The sequence below is a fragment of the Mauremys reevesii genome, linkage group 7 (genome assembly GCF_016161935.1).
Source record: "Mauremys reevesii isolate NIE-2019 linkage group 7, ASM1616193v1, whole genome shotgun sequence".
Lineage (NCBI taxonomy): Eukaryota > Metazoa > Chordata > Testudines > Geoemydidae > Mauremys > Mauremys reevesii.
The window spans coordinates 83,401,715-83,417,808 of record NC_052629.1 but is presented as its reverse complement, the minus strand read 5'-3'; the positions used below and the strand labels follow the sequence as shown (position 1 = coordinate 83,417,808).

The 16,094-nt window shown below is 42.1% G+C and overlaps 1 protein-coding gene across 2 annotated transcripts in view; it reads left to right on the top strand.

Annotated features, from left to right (window-relative positions):
- LOC120409311 (inter-alpha-trypsin inhibitor heavy chain H3-like) overlaps positions 1-8,939 on the top strand; it is a 46,718-nt gene extending 37,779 nt beyond the window's left edge. For both annotated transcript variants that reach the window (XM_039547131.1, XM_039547130.1), the window contains 5 exons: positions 1,712-1,825; positions 4,576-4,780; positions 5,428-5,600; positions 6,249-6,360; positions 6,979-8,939. In XM_039547131.1, coding sequence (XP_039403065.1) covers positions 1,712-1,825; positions 4,576-4,780; positions 5,428-5,600; positions 6,249-6,360; positions 6,979-7,126 — 752 coding nt within the window. In that variant the 3' untranslated portion in view covers positions 7,127-8,939. The remainder of the gene's footprint in view (positions 1-1,711; positions 1,826-4,575; positions 4,781-5,427; positions 5,601-6,248; positions 6,361-6,978) is intronic.
- The last annotated feature ends 7,155 nt before the right edge of the window (positions 8,940-16,094 follow it).

Below are 16,094 nucleotides of genomic sequence, written 5' to 3'. Positions count from 1 at the left end.
TGTTGATACCAGTAACATAACTTTTCAACATGAATGAAGGCACAATAAAGCCATTATCAAAACTATAGCTTATGTAATTCATAAGTGTTTAGATAGCAAAGATAGAGATGTTAATGGGAAATAAAAGCAAACACTTCAAGACAACATGTAACACACTTTCTGTACTGTGTAACATAATTCATGTAGCTTGAAGTGCTATTCTAAAGTGACTGTGCAAAATTACACCATTTTACTTAACGTAACTGTTCCTGTTGTGTATTCCGAGTCACGTCTACCCTCTTTGGTAACAAAGTTACTCCTGTTAGCCATGGAAAGTCAAAACAGCTAAGAAAGTCAGGTGCTGATTCTACTTCAGCTTGTGCATACTCAACAGAATTTGTCAGTAAGTTTCAATATAACAGTTATGTGACACGACTGAAGACAGTGGGGTTGTCCAGGTATCACTAAGTGCATGTCTGGAAGTCAGGGGGTTTCACAGGTGCAACTGACAGTCTAATTTTTTTTGGCAAAATCAAATGATGCACAAGTTGAAAAGAACTGTACTTGACTCTCAGATCTCAGGTTGACGTTGCAAATCTGGCAATTAGAAAATACATCTTTCTCTTTGTAAGCTGTACACACTTGATTTGGAATCACTAAAACACGTTAAACACGAATGCCATTTTTACAGGCAAGAACATTTTAAGAACAGACCACATTTTAGCCTCAGATCCTACCTCATTTTCACTGGTAATCACTATGTTAGCCATCCAATCACTATTAACCTTTCTGATGAACACCACAACAAAAAAGGCATTTAGCACTTCTGTCATTTCCATATTTTCTGTTGTTGTTTCTCTGATGGGTCCCCCTTGGGGTGCCACCTGGAACTGGAGTACCACTGAGCCCCCCTGACCCACCAGCCTGCGCTCACTTTACACTTTACTGCTGTAACCAGCCTGCCAAGCCCTCTCCCAGGCTCCAGCCTGCACTTTTGCCACAACACATACAGGTAGGGACAGACCCAGCTGCAGTTACATGCAGGCAGGTTCTTTAACTAGCTCCTGCATGGGAAGGCACATCTAGGGCACCTCTCAGTTCTTATGGCACATACCTCCTCTCTGGAGTGTAAACCCAAAATTATAACATCTTGCACTACACAGGGAACTCTACAGCATAAGCTCATGAGATTCACCCACTCCCTCAATGTGAAGAGGACATATACACACACTGGTTTTAGACAAAGCAAAAACAAGTTTGTTAACTACAAGAGATTTTCAGTGATTATAAGGGATAGCAAACAGATCAAAGCAAATTACCTAGCAAATAAACAAAACACGCAAACTAAGCTTAATATACTAAAGAGATTGGATATGAATAGCAAATTCTCACCCTAAATGATGATACAACTAGGCTGTAGGCTCTTAAGGGGCAAGCTGTGCTGGCTTACAACTTATAAACCTCCGTTGTTCCATTCACAGGCTAAAAATCCCTCTAGTCTGGGTCCAGCACTTCCCCCCAGTTTAGTCTTTGTTCATGCTGTATTGTTTTCCCAACAGATGTCTGGGATGTTATTCACATCTATTTTGTTCTTCTTTGTTGCACTTCCAGTGAATGTCGTTGGGTGAAGAGTCTAATTACTAATTATCTCAGCCATAACTTACTGTTTCTCTATCAATGAGAGGCTGCTTTTGTAAATCATTTAATCTGAGACATTGTAATGTGTTTGCAGTTGATGGAGATCCACATTTCCTTATAGAAGTGCCACAGAAAAAAGACCATCTTTGCTTCAATATCAATTTAGATCCAGGTGTGGTGTTAAACCTAGTAAAAGACCCTGACACAGGTGAATTAATATTTATCTAAAGTAAAAGGGCAAAAAGTCCAGGAGGGAAAGGACGAGAAATCATTTTGATTCTGAACGGAGAAAAGACACGTAGTGGGTGACACCACCAGTACCTGTCTACTTCCAGATAAAATGTGTTTGATAGGATATGCAAGTGAATGAGGACAAATACAGGGATGGATTTAAGCAGCAGCACTAACTTTATTAACACTTCTCCATGGATTGAGGTTTATCTGCCATATATCTCCATACTAGGCATTTAAGTGGGTCCAGTGAGGGTTTACAGGGCTCCTATCATGTAGCCCAGAGGTTCTCAAACTTTAGCAACCGAAGGGCCCCCATTTTGATTTACAATTTTTGCAGATCCTCAACCCCCCAGTTCAGCCTTAGGCCCTGGCCCCACTCTACCCCAGGCTGTGCCCCCACTCCCTTTCCCCCAAGGTGCCACCCCGCCCCCTTCTTCCTGCCCTCACCACCGCCACCTCTCCTCTTTCCCACCTCTTTCCACCCCCTCCCCTGAGTGTGCTCCATCCCTGCTCCTCCCCCTCCCTCTTAGCACCTCCTGCACACCACTGAACAGCTGTTCTGTGGCATGCAGGAGGCGCTGGGAGGAAGGAGGCAGAGTTGATCAGTGGGGCCAGCAGCCCCGGACCTGACTCGTGGAGTACCCTTGCGACTCCCAAGGGTCTGTGGACCCATTTGAGAAACTCTGATGTAGCCCATAAATAAGAACATACATAAGAACATAAGAATGCCCCTACTATGTCAGACCAAAGGTCTATCTAGCCCAGTATCCTGTCTTCCGACAGTAGTCAGTGCCAGGTGTCCCAGAGGGAATGACCAGAACAGGTAATCATCAAGTGATCCATCCCCTGTCGCTCATTCCCAGCTTCTGGCAAACAGAGGCTAGAGACATCATCCCTGCCCATCCTGGCTAATAGCCATTGATGGACCTATCCTCCATGAATTTATCTAGTTCATTTTTGAACCCTGTTATGGTCTTGGCCTTCACAACATCCTCTGGCAAGGAGTTCCACAGGTTTACTGTGTGTTGTATGAAGAAATACTTCCTTTTATTTGTTTTAAACCTGCTGCCTATTAATTTCATTTGGTGACCCCTAGTTCTTGTGATATGAGAAGTGGTAAACAACACTTCCTTATATACTTTCTCTATACCAGTCACGATTTTATAGACCTCAATCATATCTCCTCTTAGCCATCTCTTTTCCAAACTGAAAAGTCCCAGTTTTATTAATCTCTCCTCATATGGAAGCCATTCCATACCCCTAATAATTTTTGTTGCCCTTTTCTGAACCTTTTCCAATTCCAATATATCTTTTTTGAGATGGGGCAACCACATCTGCACACAGTATTCAAGATGAGGGTGTATCATGGATTTATATAGAGGCAACATGATATTTTCTGTTCGATTATCTATCCCTTTCTTAATTATTCCCAGCATTCTGTTCGCTTTTTTGACTGCCACTGCACATTGAGTGAATGTTTTCAGAGAATTATCTGCAATGACTCCAAGATCTCTTTCTTGAGTGGTAACAGCTAATTTATACCCCATCATTTTATATGTATAGTTGGGATTATGCTTTCTAGTGTGCATTACTTTGCATTTATCAACATGAAATTTCATCTGCCATTTTGTTGCCCAGTCAGCCAGTTTTGAGAGATCCTTTTATAGCTCTTCTCAGTCTGCCTGGGTCTTAACTATCTTGAGTAATTTTATATCATCTGCAAATTTTGCCACCTCACTGTTACCCCTTTTCCCAGATCATTTATGAATATGTTGAACTCTCCACTGCCTACCGCTAGGATTCAGTCCTCACAGTCCTTGCAGCAAAGAGAACAGAAAAAAAGACTTTGGTCTGTGAAGACTTCAGGTCTCTCCTTTTCCTGAGGTCTACCAGCAAAATCCCAGGTCTCTTATTTCTAGAGGCTGGCCTTTTATCTGCACTGGACATGGGCCTTAGGTTACAACAAGCTAAATATTCCTACCAATTCTTAACATTCAATTTCTAAGTCCTTTTCCTATTCAACTTAACTGTGTCTCCATGATACTATAAAGAAGATGATAAAAACCTACCAGGCCTCAGCCCTATGGCCTGAATAGGAAAAATTCCTTTCCACCCCCTAAAACAGGTGATCGGTCAGACCCAAGGCATCCTAAAAAACTCAGTTCCTATGCTATCTAACTATGAGGAGGGAGTGTGGGTTTAGATAAAATGGGACAAGAAGCTTGAGAAATCTCAGGCAACAGTTTAAGTTGATGATCGTGGGGAACAATCCCTTATCCCTTTGGCTAGTCAAAGGGTGGAGGAGTGTCCCTAGGAAGGAGGGGCCTACTCCTACATACACTCCCCCTTTCATTCCAAAGCTGTCTGGCGCCTTCTGGATCCAATCAAGTCTCCCACCCACTAAACTAGGTGGAGGCATTCTGCTCATCCGTCTCCTTAAGTGATATACCACCTGAATCTTGCTAAACTAATGCTCCCTAATGCAACTGCTATGTCAGTGGTCTAAAGCTTCATGTGCAGGAGAGGCCAAAATGAAAAGAAATACAGGCAAGAGACTGAAGGAGAAAAAGGTGGAGTAGTAAATTGGTAGCCAGTGAAAGGATTGGAAATTATTCTATAAAATGGTTCAGCTACATAGAACTTTCCTTCTCCAGGTCATCCCTCAGTATTTCCTTATCAGAATCTATCTGTACAGTAATAGCACATTTTGTTCCTTTATAACAGGCATCACAGTTAATGGGCAGCTTATTGGAAAAAAGAAAGTCAGAAACAATGCACAGATCCAAAAAACATATATTGGAAAACTTGGGATTGTAAATACACAACTGGATTTAAAAATAGAAATAACGACTGAAAAAATCACCCTCCAGAATGGCAGAAAGACAGCCACTTTTACCTGGCTTGATACAATCACCCTACAACAAGAAGGGTAAAGTACAACACAAAAGCCCAGACTTGTTCAAGAATGTTCAAACTTATGAAACCATTAGTATGTAAATGTAATTAAGGCTGATGGCAGTGGCAATCTGTTTAACAAATCCTTGGGAGCCACGTACCCTGTTCATGCATTCAATTGCTTGTTTCAATGCTGTTAGGCGCTGATTCAAGAAAGCACTTCTGCACACACTTAGTTGAACATATGTTTAAGTGCTATCCCAAACAAGGATGCTTTCCTGAATTAGGATCTTAGATATGAACGGTATGATCCTGCAGCTACTTACAAACATGTAGACCTCTGCTTCGGCATGGAACCCCAGTGACTTCAGTGGAGCTCCAGATGAGCACAGGAGTATGTGTGTGTGCATACAGTTGCAGGATTGAGGTTTTAGTCTCTTCACTCTTGAACTCTTTGCTACCACATATTAAGTATCACTTGTTGAAATATTTTGTTTGATTTATGGATCTTCAGAAAGTTTTGTTAAAAAAAAAATCTTACTCTGCCAGATGGATTTTACATAGATTCCCTGGTCTGTTAGTTAACTTATTGTCCACAATATTAAATGCTGAAAACCAAAAATGAACAGTTATGAGGTCTCTTCACAAATTTTATTTTTCACCTTTCTTCTCCTGCTGCAGTTTGACTATGGAGATAAATAGGGAAAAGAATCTAGTGCTTTCATTCAGAGATGATGCAACTTTTATTGTTGTTTTGCATCGAGTGTGGAAGAAGCATCCTATACACCATGATTTCCTAGGATTGTACACGCTGGATAGTTACAAGGCATCTGAACACACCCATGGCTTATTAGGTAAGAATTCACGTCCATTGAAACGGATGAACACTACCTTAATTTAAAAGACTGATCTTTTCCAGACTGGTTCATTTAGGGAAAAGTAATCATGTGTCCACATTCTCAGAGCTAAGATGTATAGAATATTTTAAAGTATCACCTCCTATATATTAACTCTTTCATTGTATCTGGTCCTAGTTTGTATATTAAAAATAAAAATGGGATGTAGGGCTATAACTTCAATAAAAAACTGCATTATGGAAAAAACTCAGAATATGAAAACATGTTTTGTAAGTGAGAGATAGTCTACAGCCCATGTCTTAAACTCATAGAAATTACAAATGGAGATGACCTAATAGATCACATTTAGCTCATTCTCTTGGGGTAAGTGCAGAAGTTTTCCCTACAATATATTTTCTTGTGCTTTGTCTAGGCTAGTTTTAAGTGTCTCAAGATATGGGATTCTACTACTTCTCTTGGGAGAGTATGCCATAGACTAACAGATCTCCCCATTATGAATTTTTTTGGGGAATCTCAAAATTTCCTTCTCTTAATTTCATCCCCTCACTGCTAGTTATACCTGCTTGTATGTATCAAAAGTATCTTATAGCCATCAGTTGATTTAATAGCAGTTTCTGATATTGTATTTTCTCCCCTTATTTTCAGGACAGTTTTTCCAGCACATTGATTTTGAAGTTTTTGACATCCGTCCTGGATCTTACCCTGAGAAACCACATGCCACAATGCTTGTCAAAAACAATAAACTGACAGTAACTAGGTAACCAAATTATTAAGAAATACTTCCCTACCCTGAAAAGATCTGTAATTTGGGGAGAGGAAGATGGGAAAATTCTCTAGCTGTTACAGTAAAGGACTGGGTTTGGTTCTTTTTTCCATAAAAGACAGGCAACACAATAGTCTCCCTGAGAGACAGAGCACAGTGTGAGAGTCTTCTTCTGTAAGAATCTCCATCTTGAACTGTTTCACGGCACAGCACTCTTCCCCAAGTGAACAGGCAGGAACCTTACATCTACAATGGTGCAGTACATACAACAAAATTATAACCTCTCCTTACAATTATTTAGCTACATATTCCTGATTATGCAACAGACTTGCTGTTTGACCATGGAAAAGCCACTTAAACCCTTTTTACACTAGAAAAACTACCTGTTGTTGCCTAGAAGGTACCAACTGAATGGATCCAGCATGGTTTAGTTGCAAGTGTAGACAAAGACTGCTACTGTATTCATAGGTAAATACTAGTCTAAAGAATTTATACAAAGACAAACCTGGTAAAATTGCTAAGCTCGCAGACAGACAGATTCAGAATCAGAGCTGCACCACATTACAAAGTACTATTATTTTGGTTCATTCATGCTTTTTGTCTTTATTTCAGGATTAGTGAGAAAGATTATGGAAAAGACCCCAGTCATGGAACAATCGTCCCCTGCTGGTTTATTCATAACAATGGTACAGGACTGATTGATGGAGCTCACACCGACTATATTGTTTCCAACCTATTTAGCACACCATTTATAAACTAAGCAGCAAACTTACATGTGCAGTCTCATACTTTAAAGAAAGAGTTAGCTACAAGAAAACAATACAGAGAAATAAAGTTGCTTTTACTCATTATTAAATGTAGCTGATCGCTGCAGTTTTTAATCTTTGATATTTACCCAACTTTGATGCACATGGCATGTCTCAGTAATCACTTCTGAGTAAATATTATGATCTGGATAGTAATTTTGTCTGCCTTTGGCCTGTGCCATGTGTACATCTAGTATCATGTTTATACGTTTGCTTCGATTATAGACTGTGAGATCTGCTCCTGCTCACATTAAAGTCAATGACAAAACGTGCATAAACTCCAGTGGAAACAGAATTGTGCCCACTAGTTGTGCCTGGTGGCCCAGTCAATGTGGGTAGCTAGTCACACCAGGAAAGGAAGCTGCACCACTTGATTCTTATTCACCTGACAGGGCAGCATGCTGCATTCATGCCTGCATAGCCTTCTATGCAGCGAGAAAAGGAGCTTCTGTCAGATCAAAGTCTCAACATGTAGGGTAGATTTTTACTATTCAGAGGCATCCTTACTCTTTCCTCACTCATTTTCTCCTGCCCCTTTGGGAATCAGGTGTCTATGCTATTTCCAGGAGCTCCTGTTTTCTTACTAAGATTAAATGGTGAACAGCTGACAGCTACTGCAAGGCTTCTGGATTCTCAGAACAAGTTTAATCCCTCATGCACCAACAATTGGGATGGTTCCATCCACAGTGTCAAACATCATATGTAACATTAAACATTCATCCATGAACATAAAAGCTATATTTGGCAATTTTAACATAAAATTAAGACTAACAGAAGACTTTTCAGTTGTACTTTACTTTTCAAGAGACATGCATCTAATTTCCATACATGCATCATTTATAACATTGGCATAATATTATGGCTTTACAACTCAGAAATATGTACTTGTTTTCCCAAGTGTTCTACAATATAATACAAAGTGACTTGTTTCCTGATGCCTGGTCTAAACAGAGGAGCATTATTGGCAAAGTTACGGGAGGGGAGGACTGGAATAATTGGAGGTGTTGCAGAACAAAATTTAATTGCATTGGTAAACTTTTAAGCAGTTCCAGAACTGGAATAATTGAAGATGGGGGAAAGGGATGTTGTGACAGTCTATACTTCTATGGTCATCAATTTTATAAGACTATGATAAATTTTGTACAAAGTATGCCTTGTATCATTTAAAACATCATCTTCTGCTGAACATTATTGTCCTGGTAAAATATGTGTATCAACATTGTATGTAAAGTTATAAGCTTATATTGTATAACATTGCTGCAACATGTTCCAGAGTTAGAAAAGCAGGCCCAAACCCGTTTTTCAGAGACAAAGAAACACTAGCAACCCAGCCAGGTGTTAGTTATCACTGGTTTAAGCAGTCATTCTTCAGCAATGGAAGGGATAAACAAGAAATTTACATTTCATCACAGAGACTGTTCAATCCTCACATCCACAAGAGGCTACTTGTCACCTTCACCCCAGGTGGGGGTAATCCTCAAAAATGGTAGTGTGGTATAAGAGAGAGAGAGACAGTGACATCCATTTAACCTCTTTTCCTCCCATCTCTGCTCATGACACCATGACATCGACTGAATCAAGGGGGAGTTATCCCAGGCTGAAAAGGAGACCCAGCCTGTGAAATTTACAACAGCATATGGTGAGACAAAACCTTTGTTTTTAAGTTCACGTACCTTGTTAAATTAGGTATTAGCTGGCTTATTACTCTTTTATAACCAATCATGACTTTTATGCATCATCCCTTGTAATCACTTAAAATCTATCTTTCTGGAGTTAATAAATTTATCTTATTGTTTTACCTTAACCAATGTGTTTGAATTAAAGTGTGTGGGAAACTCTATTTGGGATAACAAAGCTGGTACATGTATCATTTTCCTTTGAGGAAATGATGGACTTTCTGTGAGCTTGCATTGTTCAGTAGTGTGCCGGACAGTACAAGATGCACATCATTTTGTAATTAACGTGTGAATGTAATGGTCAGAGTGCTGTGGCTGCTGATAGCTGGGAGTGGCTGGCTGGTGTGAGGCTGTGAGAGCAGACCGGGAGTGGCTGCTCTGACAGTGAAGCGATGTAAAAGGCAGCCCCAGGCAAAAAAAAATTGGACACACACAGCACAGCTGTTCAATGGTTGTGTATCCTGTGTATCACAGCAGAAGTAGGCCAGAAAAAGAGACATTGAGAGAAGAAGAAACAAAGATGAGACTTAACTCAAACAGACAAGAGACAAACTTGAGAGAAGACAGACAGAATGTGTATGTAAGTTGTGTTGTCATTGGAAAGGAAAGGAGCTGGAAAAAAAAACACTTTTTTAAAATCAAATGACAAAAAAAAAAAAATAAAAAAAAAAATGTTTTTAATGTTATGCAGGAATATGCACTGATTTTACTTTTTGTTTTTTTTTTTTTTTTTTTTTTTTTTTTTTACATAAATAATATATATATTATATATATATATATATATTATATTGTTTGTTTATTGTTTCATGGCCTCATGGCTTGTTTAGCACAAGTGGTTTAGTTAGCTAGCAGAATTGATGAATGATGTGGACAGATATGAGCATAACAGAACTAAGACAGAAGACTAGAAGAGAGGACAGAGAGGAGCTGCCTGCAGGTGCTACTGACCACACACACTTTTTTTTTTTCTCAGCCAGCACAGTCAGCAGTGCATAATGGCATTTTACTCAGGGCTACTTCCTAAGTCAGAGTCCTTTGGGTTTGGGAGGGCAGGGGCAGGCTGTCCTCCACCCACCCAGACACCAGCACTCATTCTGTTACACTGCTCCTCCTCTTGAAAGAGATGCATCCTCACATCAACATCATAAACCACATGATCAACAGAACAAACTATGCGCAAACAATCTTTATGCCAAACTGGCATGCTGGTATGTTGATTGCTACTTTTAGAGAGGAAATGTCACTTGTCATAACCAGGAGTGCTCTAGGGTTGGACCTATTGCTTCCCTGGCAGGAAAAAGATCCCTTTATTTAGTGCCATGCTTTAACATTGGAGGGTCTCTTGCTAAATTGGCTACCTGGATCAGTACAACTCTTTTTTTGCAGTTCCAAATGACTGTGCCAACATGAAATCCATACCTTACCGATGTCCCAATCAATGGCTCCATAATGCTGTCTAGTCTATCATCATTTTCTATACCTTGGCTCAAATTACCCCTTCCACACTTGAGTGGCTTATTACATTCTCTACCAGTGTTAACTACATACACCAGTGGCATCATTCCAGAAAATTACAGGGATGTGTTTTCCAATTATAGTATATGTTTTAGCCCTCACATTAAGGTTAACTCCATACCTCATCAGAAAATCAGTTCCAGCCAATGCCCCTTGATCAGAGTACTTTTCCACAATGAAAACTCATACCAATTTAAGGTTGCCAATTTCCATAGTGGTTTGCCAAATATCCATTACATTAAGCCTTTGACTATTAGCCAGTCTGGCTACCCCAAAGTAGGGCATAAATTTCTGAGGGCTGTGTCTAGAGGCTTCTTTTCCTAGCTTTTCAGATAACACAGCAGCTTGTGTCCCAGAATCGACTTGGATCTCACGTAAGACTCCCTCAACCTTCCTGGGCAGATTGATACCACTCCCGACAGCAGCACTCACATAACTTGGTAGCCTAGCATTTGCCAGTAAATAGTTTGTGGCACTGTTCCCTGCACCAGTCCATCGAACAGCAATTTTCATCAGTGGGCAGTGTGGTTTTAAGTGGCCAGACTGTCCACATTTCCAGCAGGCCTGATCCTCTACAGCATTTGCTAATCCTAATCAGAGCATTGCCTTGTTCCTCTTAACCGAACATCTGCATTTCTCAAGCTCAGTATCATTTGTCCCTGTGGAGTTACCTGACGCCTTTCCAGCTGAAACTGTCTGACTTGCCTAATCAGTATTTCTACTGCTTCCTGCGGACTTTTAATTATATTACTGATCCCTCCCCACATTGCTGTGTTCCTGAGCTCCATGACCCTGGATCCTCGCTGCTCCCTAATGCCTTTCTAGCTCATGGATCTGCTCCAGTTCATTTGCTAGCATGATGGCTTTAGCCAGCATCTGGCGTTTTGCACGCCACAGCTGTAGCTGGACACCCCCCCAGTAGCAATGGCGTGGTTTTGTGCTAGGTTGTCCTGTTCTACTCTGTCCCATCCCGGGTAGGTTTTTGCTGCTCAGACATTCTAGAATATATACAGTGTGCGTTGTTCTGCCAGTGGGAGATAGATTGATTATCTCAAATACTTTTATAACTATTCATATGCTGCAAGATGCTGCACTCCACAAAGATGCTTCAAATTGTAACTGCCAAGACAAAATTTTGATATACTGTAGGGATAGAGTATTTTTAACAGCAGCAGCCTTGTTGTGGACCTTACCAGAGAAGATTAGACAGAGCCTGACCCCAGTCAGGACCAAATGTCACGCCTAACAGTTTGCTAAGGCCTTTACACTGTCATGGCATTTTCACGTGTCCCTAGCCCACATTTAGGGACCATCTATATAGGGAAATTGACTAGAAAAGCTATTGAGACATAAGCTATTCTGCAATAACTATTACTTAATAGTGCCCTGTGTGGGGACACTATTCCAGAATAAAAGTCAGTGTATTTAAGAAGAATGAGAGTGCACTAATCATGCTGGCATAAAGTGACTTTTATTCAAGAATAGTGTGTGCATATGAGGAGCTATTTTGGTCAATTTTCTGCCTGGAAACAACCCCATATATTGGATGAGAAGAAGGAAAGAAGAGAATTTAAAAAAAAACAATAACCAAACATGAAAACTAGCGACAAAAGGAAGACGAGAATTATTTCCAGTCAACGCATGCTTAGTGCTATTATTAATTGTTCTACATTTGATCCTCAGCTCACTGAAATGAATAGAAAGATTGTCATTGACTTCAGTGGGCTTTGGATCAGGCTGTTACATACCACAGTGATAGAAAAAACCTAAGCTGCATAGTCTGCTTGCCATCAGTGGACAGAGCCTCAAATAAGAAGTGTACAGTGAGGTTCGCTTTTTTTGTGTATTTACATTTTAATTCCATTATGATGCAAGAGTGAAATGTGGTACAAGGAAAAATTCTCCTCTAATACCCTATGCACCACAACTGAAGTCTTAACAGCATTTTATGTGTATGCCGTATGTGAGTGCAAATTTGGCCTAAATAATATAGACTGCCACATGAACAAAACAGAGAGCAGGAGCAAAAATACATCTGGATGAGCAATAGCTTTGCATCTGCTGCAAAATAAATGTAATTCCCATACCTATCATCATCTGAAGCAGGCTAAAACTGAGTTTATATACCAGAGAGTCCATGAAGTCCATTAAGACTTAGCTATTGCCATTGATTTTAAATGGAAGGTGCTCGGATACTATAGTGATAGGCAACAGTATTAAACCCTTAGTGTCTGTCAGGTCCTAGGTACTTCAAAGAGCTTTACAAAGTATTATGGTTGGATAAAACGGTTACTCACCTTCTCATAACTGTTGTTCTTCGAGATGGGTTGTTCATGTCCATTCCAATCAGGTGTGTGCGTGTGCACATGCACGGTAGCTGGAAGATTTTTCCCATAGCAGCAACTGTCGGGTTGGCCTGGGTGCCCCCTGGAGTCGCACCTTTATGGCGCTCAATATAGAGCCCTGCTGACCCACCATCCCATCAGTTCCTTCTTGCCGGCTACTCCGACAGAGGGGCAAGAGGGTGGGTATTGGAATGGACGTGAACAACACATCTTGAAGAACAACAGTTACGAGAATGTGAGTAACCATTTTTTCTTTTTTGAGTGCTTGTTCATGTCCATTCCAATCAGGTGACTCACAAGCCCAGGTTCAGGAGGTGGGGTCAGAATTGTCCACTGAGTGGAGCACTGCTCTTCCAAAGGCCGCATCATCTCCCAACTGGGAGGGAGACACTTCAGGAGAGGGGCCGGGGGGGGGGGGAGGGGGGTGGGTCTACCAGCAGTGGCCAATGCCAGCCCCCCCAGAGAGGAAAAAAACAAAGGTAATGATCAAGTGATCTCTCTCCTGCCATCCATCTCCACCCTCTGACAAACAAACAGAGGCTAGTGACGCCTGCTGGGTGATTGCATAGAGCCTGGTGAAAGTGCGTATGGAGGACCATGTTGCTGCTCTGCAGATTTCCGGGGTGGGAACCTGCGCCAGGAATGCCATTGAAGAGGCCTGAGCCCTGGTGGAGTGCACAGTGATCGGAGGAGCGGGCACCTTCACCAGACTGTAGCACTCACAGATGCAGGACGTGATCCATGAGGCAATTTGCAAAAAGAGATATGAAGACATTGCATCCTGTACTTCACATCCATGAATTACTGGACCGAATTTCAGAACGGCTTCATTCTCTCGATGTAGAACACTAGCATTCTGTGGACATCCAATGAGTGAAGCCTTTGCTCCCTGCTGCTTGAGTGAAGCTTAAGGTGGAATACTGGGAGGAAGATGTCCTGCTTGATGTGAAACTGGGAGACAACCTTCAGGAGGAAAGCCGGGGTGGGGCCTGAGCTGAACCTTGTCCTTATAGAACACAGTGTAAGAGGGCTCTGATGTCAGGGCCTTGAGCTCAGATACCCTTCTGGCTGAGGTTATCGCTACCAGAAATGCTGCTTTGTATAAGAGAGAGAGCAGGGAGCACGTTGCCAAAGATTCAAAGGGCAGTCCCATGAGTCTGGAAAGGACAAGATTGAGGTCCCATCCCAAGCTGGGACAGGCTGCCAGACATGCAGGTATAGCCTGCTGAGACCTTTAAGGAAACAACTGACCATAGGGTTAGCAAAGACTGAGCGGCTGCTTCTGGGTGAAAGGCAAAGATGGCGGCCAAATGAATCCTTATTGACGACATGGACAGCTCCTGCTGCTTGAGATGGCGGAGATAGTCTAATATAAGTGGCACGGAGGCGAGTGGTGCTGCGCTGACCAGATTGAAAAAAATCTCTTCCTCTTGGCAAGTTATGTGGCTCTGTGGAGGGTTTTCCACTGCCAAGGAGGACTTGTCTAACCTGATCCAAGCAAGAGAGCTCTGTAGGATTCAGCCATGGAGCTTCCACTCTGTGAGGTGCAGCGACTTGAGGTTCAGGTGTTCGAGACGGCTGTGATCCTGAGTTAGTAAGTCCGGGAAGAGCGGCAAGGAGACTGGAGCGTCCACAGACATTTCCAGGAGTGATGAATACCAGTGCTGGTGGGGCCAGGCTGGAGCTATCAATAGCACCAAAGCTTGTTCCCCCCATATCTTGAGGAGCTCCTTGTGAATGAGCAGAAAGGTGTACAGTTGATGGCCTCTCCATGGGAGAAGGAGCATGTCCATGATGGAGCCCGGGCTGTGGTTCAGGAAGGAGCAAAACTGCTGGCATTTCCTGTTGCATTGCGTGGCGAGCAGGTCTATCTGGGGAAAGCCCCACTGATGGAAGATTGAGTTTGCCACGTCCGGGTGAAGGGACCACTCGTGGCCATGGAACGACCTGCTGAGGTAGTCTGCCAAATCGTTTTGTACTCCGGGAAGGTACGATGCTTGCAGATGTATCGAGTGCTCTAAACAGAAGTCCCACAGCATGAGGGCTTCCTGGCACAGGGGAAAGGAATGTGCACCCCCCCTGTTTGTTGATATAGAACATCGCTATGGTGTTGTCTGTCATAACTGATGCACATCTCCCTATTAAGTGGGCTCAGAAAGTCTGGCACTCCAGGTGTACCACTCAGCTCTCTGGCACTGATGTGGAGAGTGAGTTGCGCCTGAGACCAGAGGCCTTGTGTTCTGAGTTCTTCCAAATATGCTCCCCAGCCCAGAGCTGATGCATTTATCACTCACAAGAGGGATGGGTGAGGACTGGTGAAGGGGACCCCTGCACCTACTCCTTGTGGGTTAAGCCACCACAGGAGGGAGTCTAATACCGGGTGAGGCAGGGTTACTATCCTGTCCAAACTGCCCCAGACTGGCCGAAACACTAATGCTAGCCACGACTGAAGAGGTTGAAGTCTGAGTCTGGCATGCTGTACTACGTAGGTACAAGCGGCCATGTGTCATAAGAACATAAGAACGGCCATACTGGGTCAGACCAAAGGTCCATCTAGCCCAGTATCCTGTCTACCAGCAGTGGCCAATGCCAGGTGCCCCAGAGGGAGTGAACCTAACAGGTAATGATCAAGTGATCTCTCTCCTGCCATCCATCTCCACCCTCTGACAAACAAACAGAGGCTAGGGACACCATTCCTTACCCATAGTGGCTAGTAGCCATTAATGGACTTAACCTCCATGAATTTATCCAGATCTCTTTTAAATGCTGTTATAGTCCTAGCCTTCACAACCTCCTCAGGTAAGGAGTTCCACAAGTTGACTGTGCACTGTGTGAAGAAGAACTTCCTTTTATTTGTTTTAAACCTGCTGCCCATTAATTTCATTTGGTGACACCTAGTTCTAGTATAAGTAAATAACTTTTCCTCATCTACTTCCTCCACATCACTCATGATTTTATATACCTCTATCATATTCCCTTTTAGTCTCTTCTTTTCCAAGCTGAAGAGTCCTAGCCTCTTTAATCTCTCCTCTCCAAACCCCTAATCATTTTAGTCGCCCTTCTCTGAACCTTTTCTAGTGCCAGTATATCTTTTTTGAGATGACGCGACCACATTTGTACGCAGTATTCAAGATGTGGGCATACCATCAATTTATATAAGGGCAATAAGATATTCTCCGTCTTATTCGCTATCCCCTTTTTAATGATTCCTAACATCCTGTTTGCTTTTTTGACCGCCTCTGCACAGTGCGTGGACATCTTCAGAGAACTATCCACGATGACTTCAAGCTCTTTTTCCTGATTTGTTGTAGCTAAATTATCCCCCATCGTATTTTATGTATAGTTGGGGTTATTTTTTCCAATTGCATTACTTTACATTTATCCAT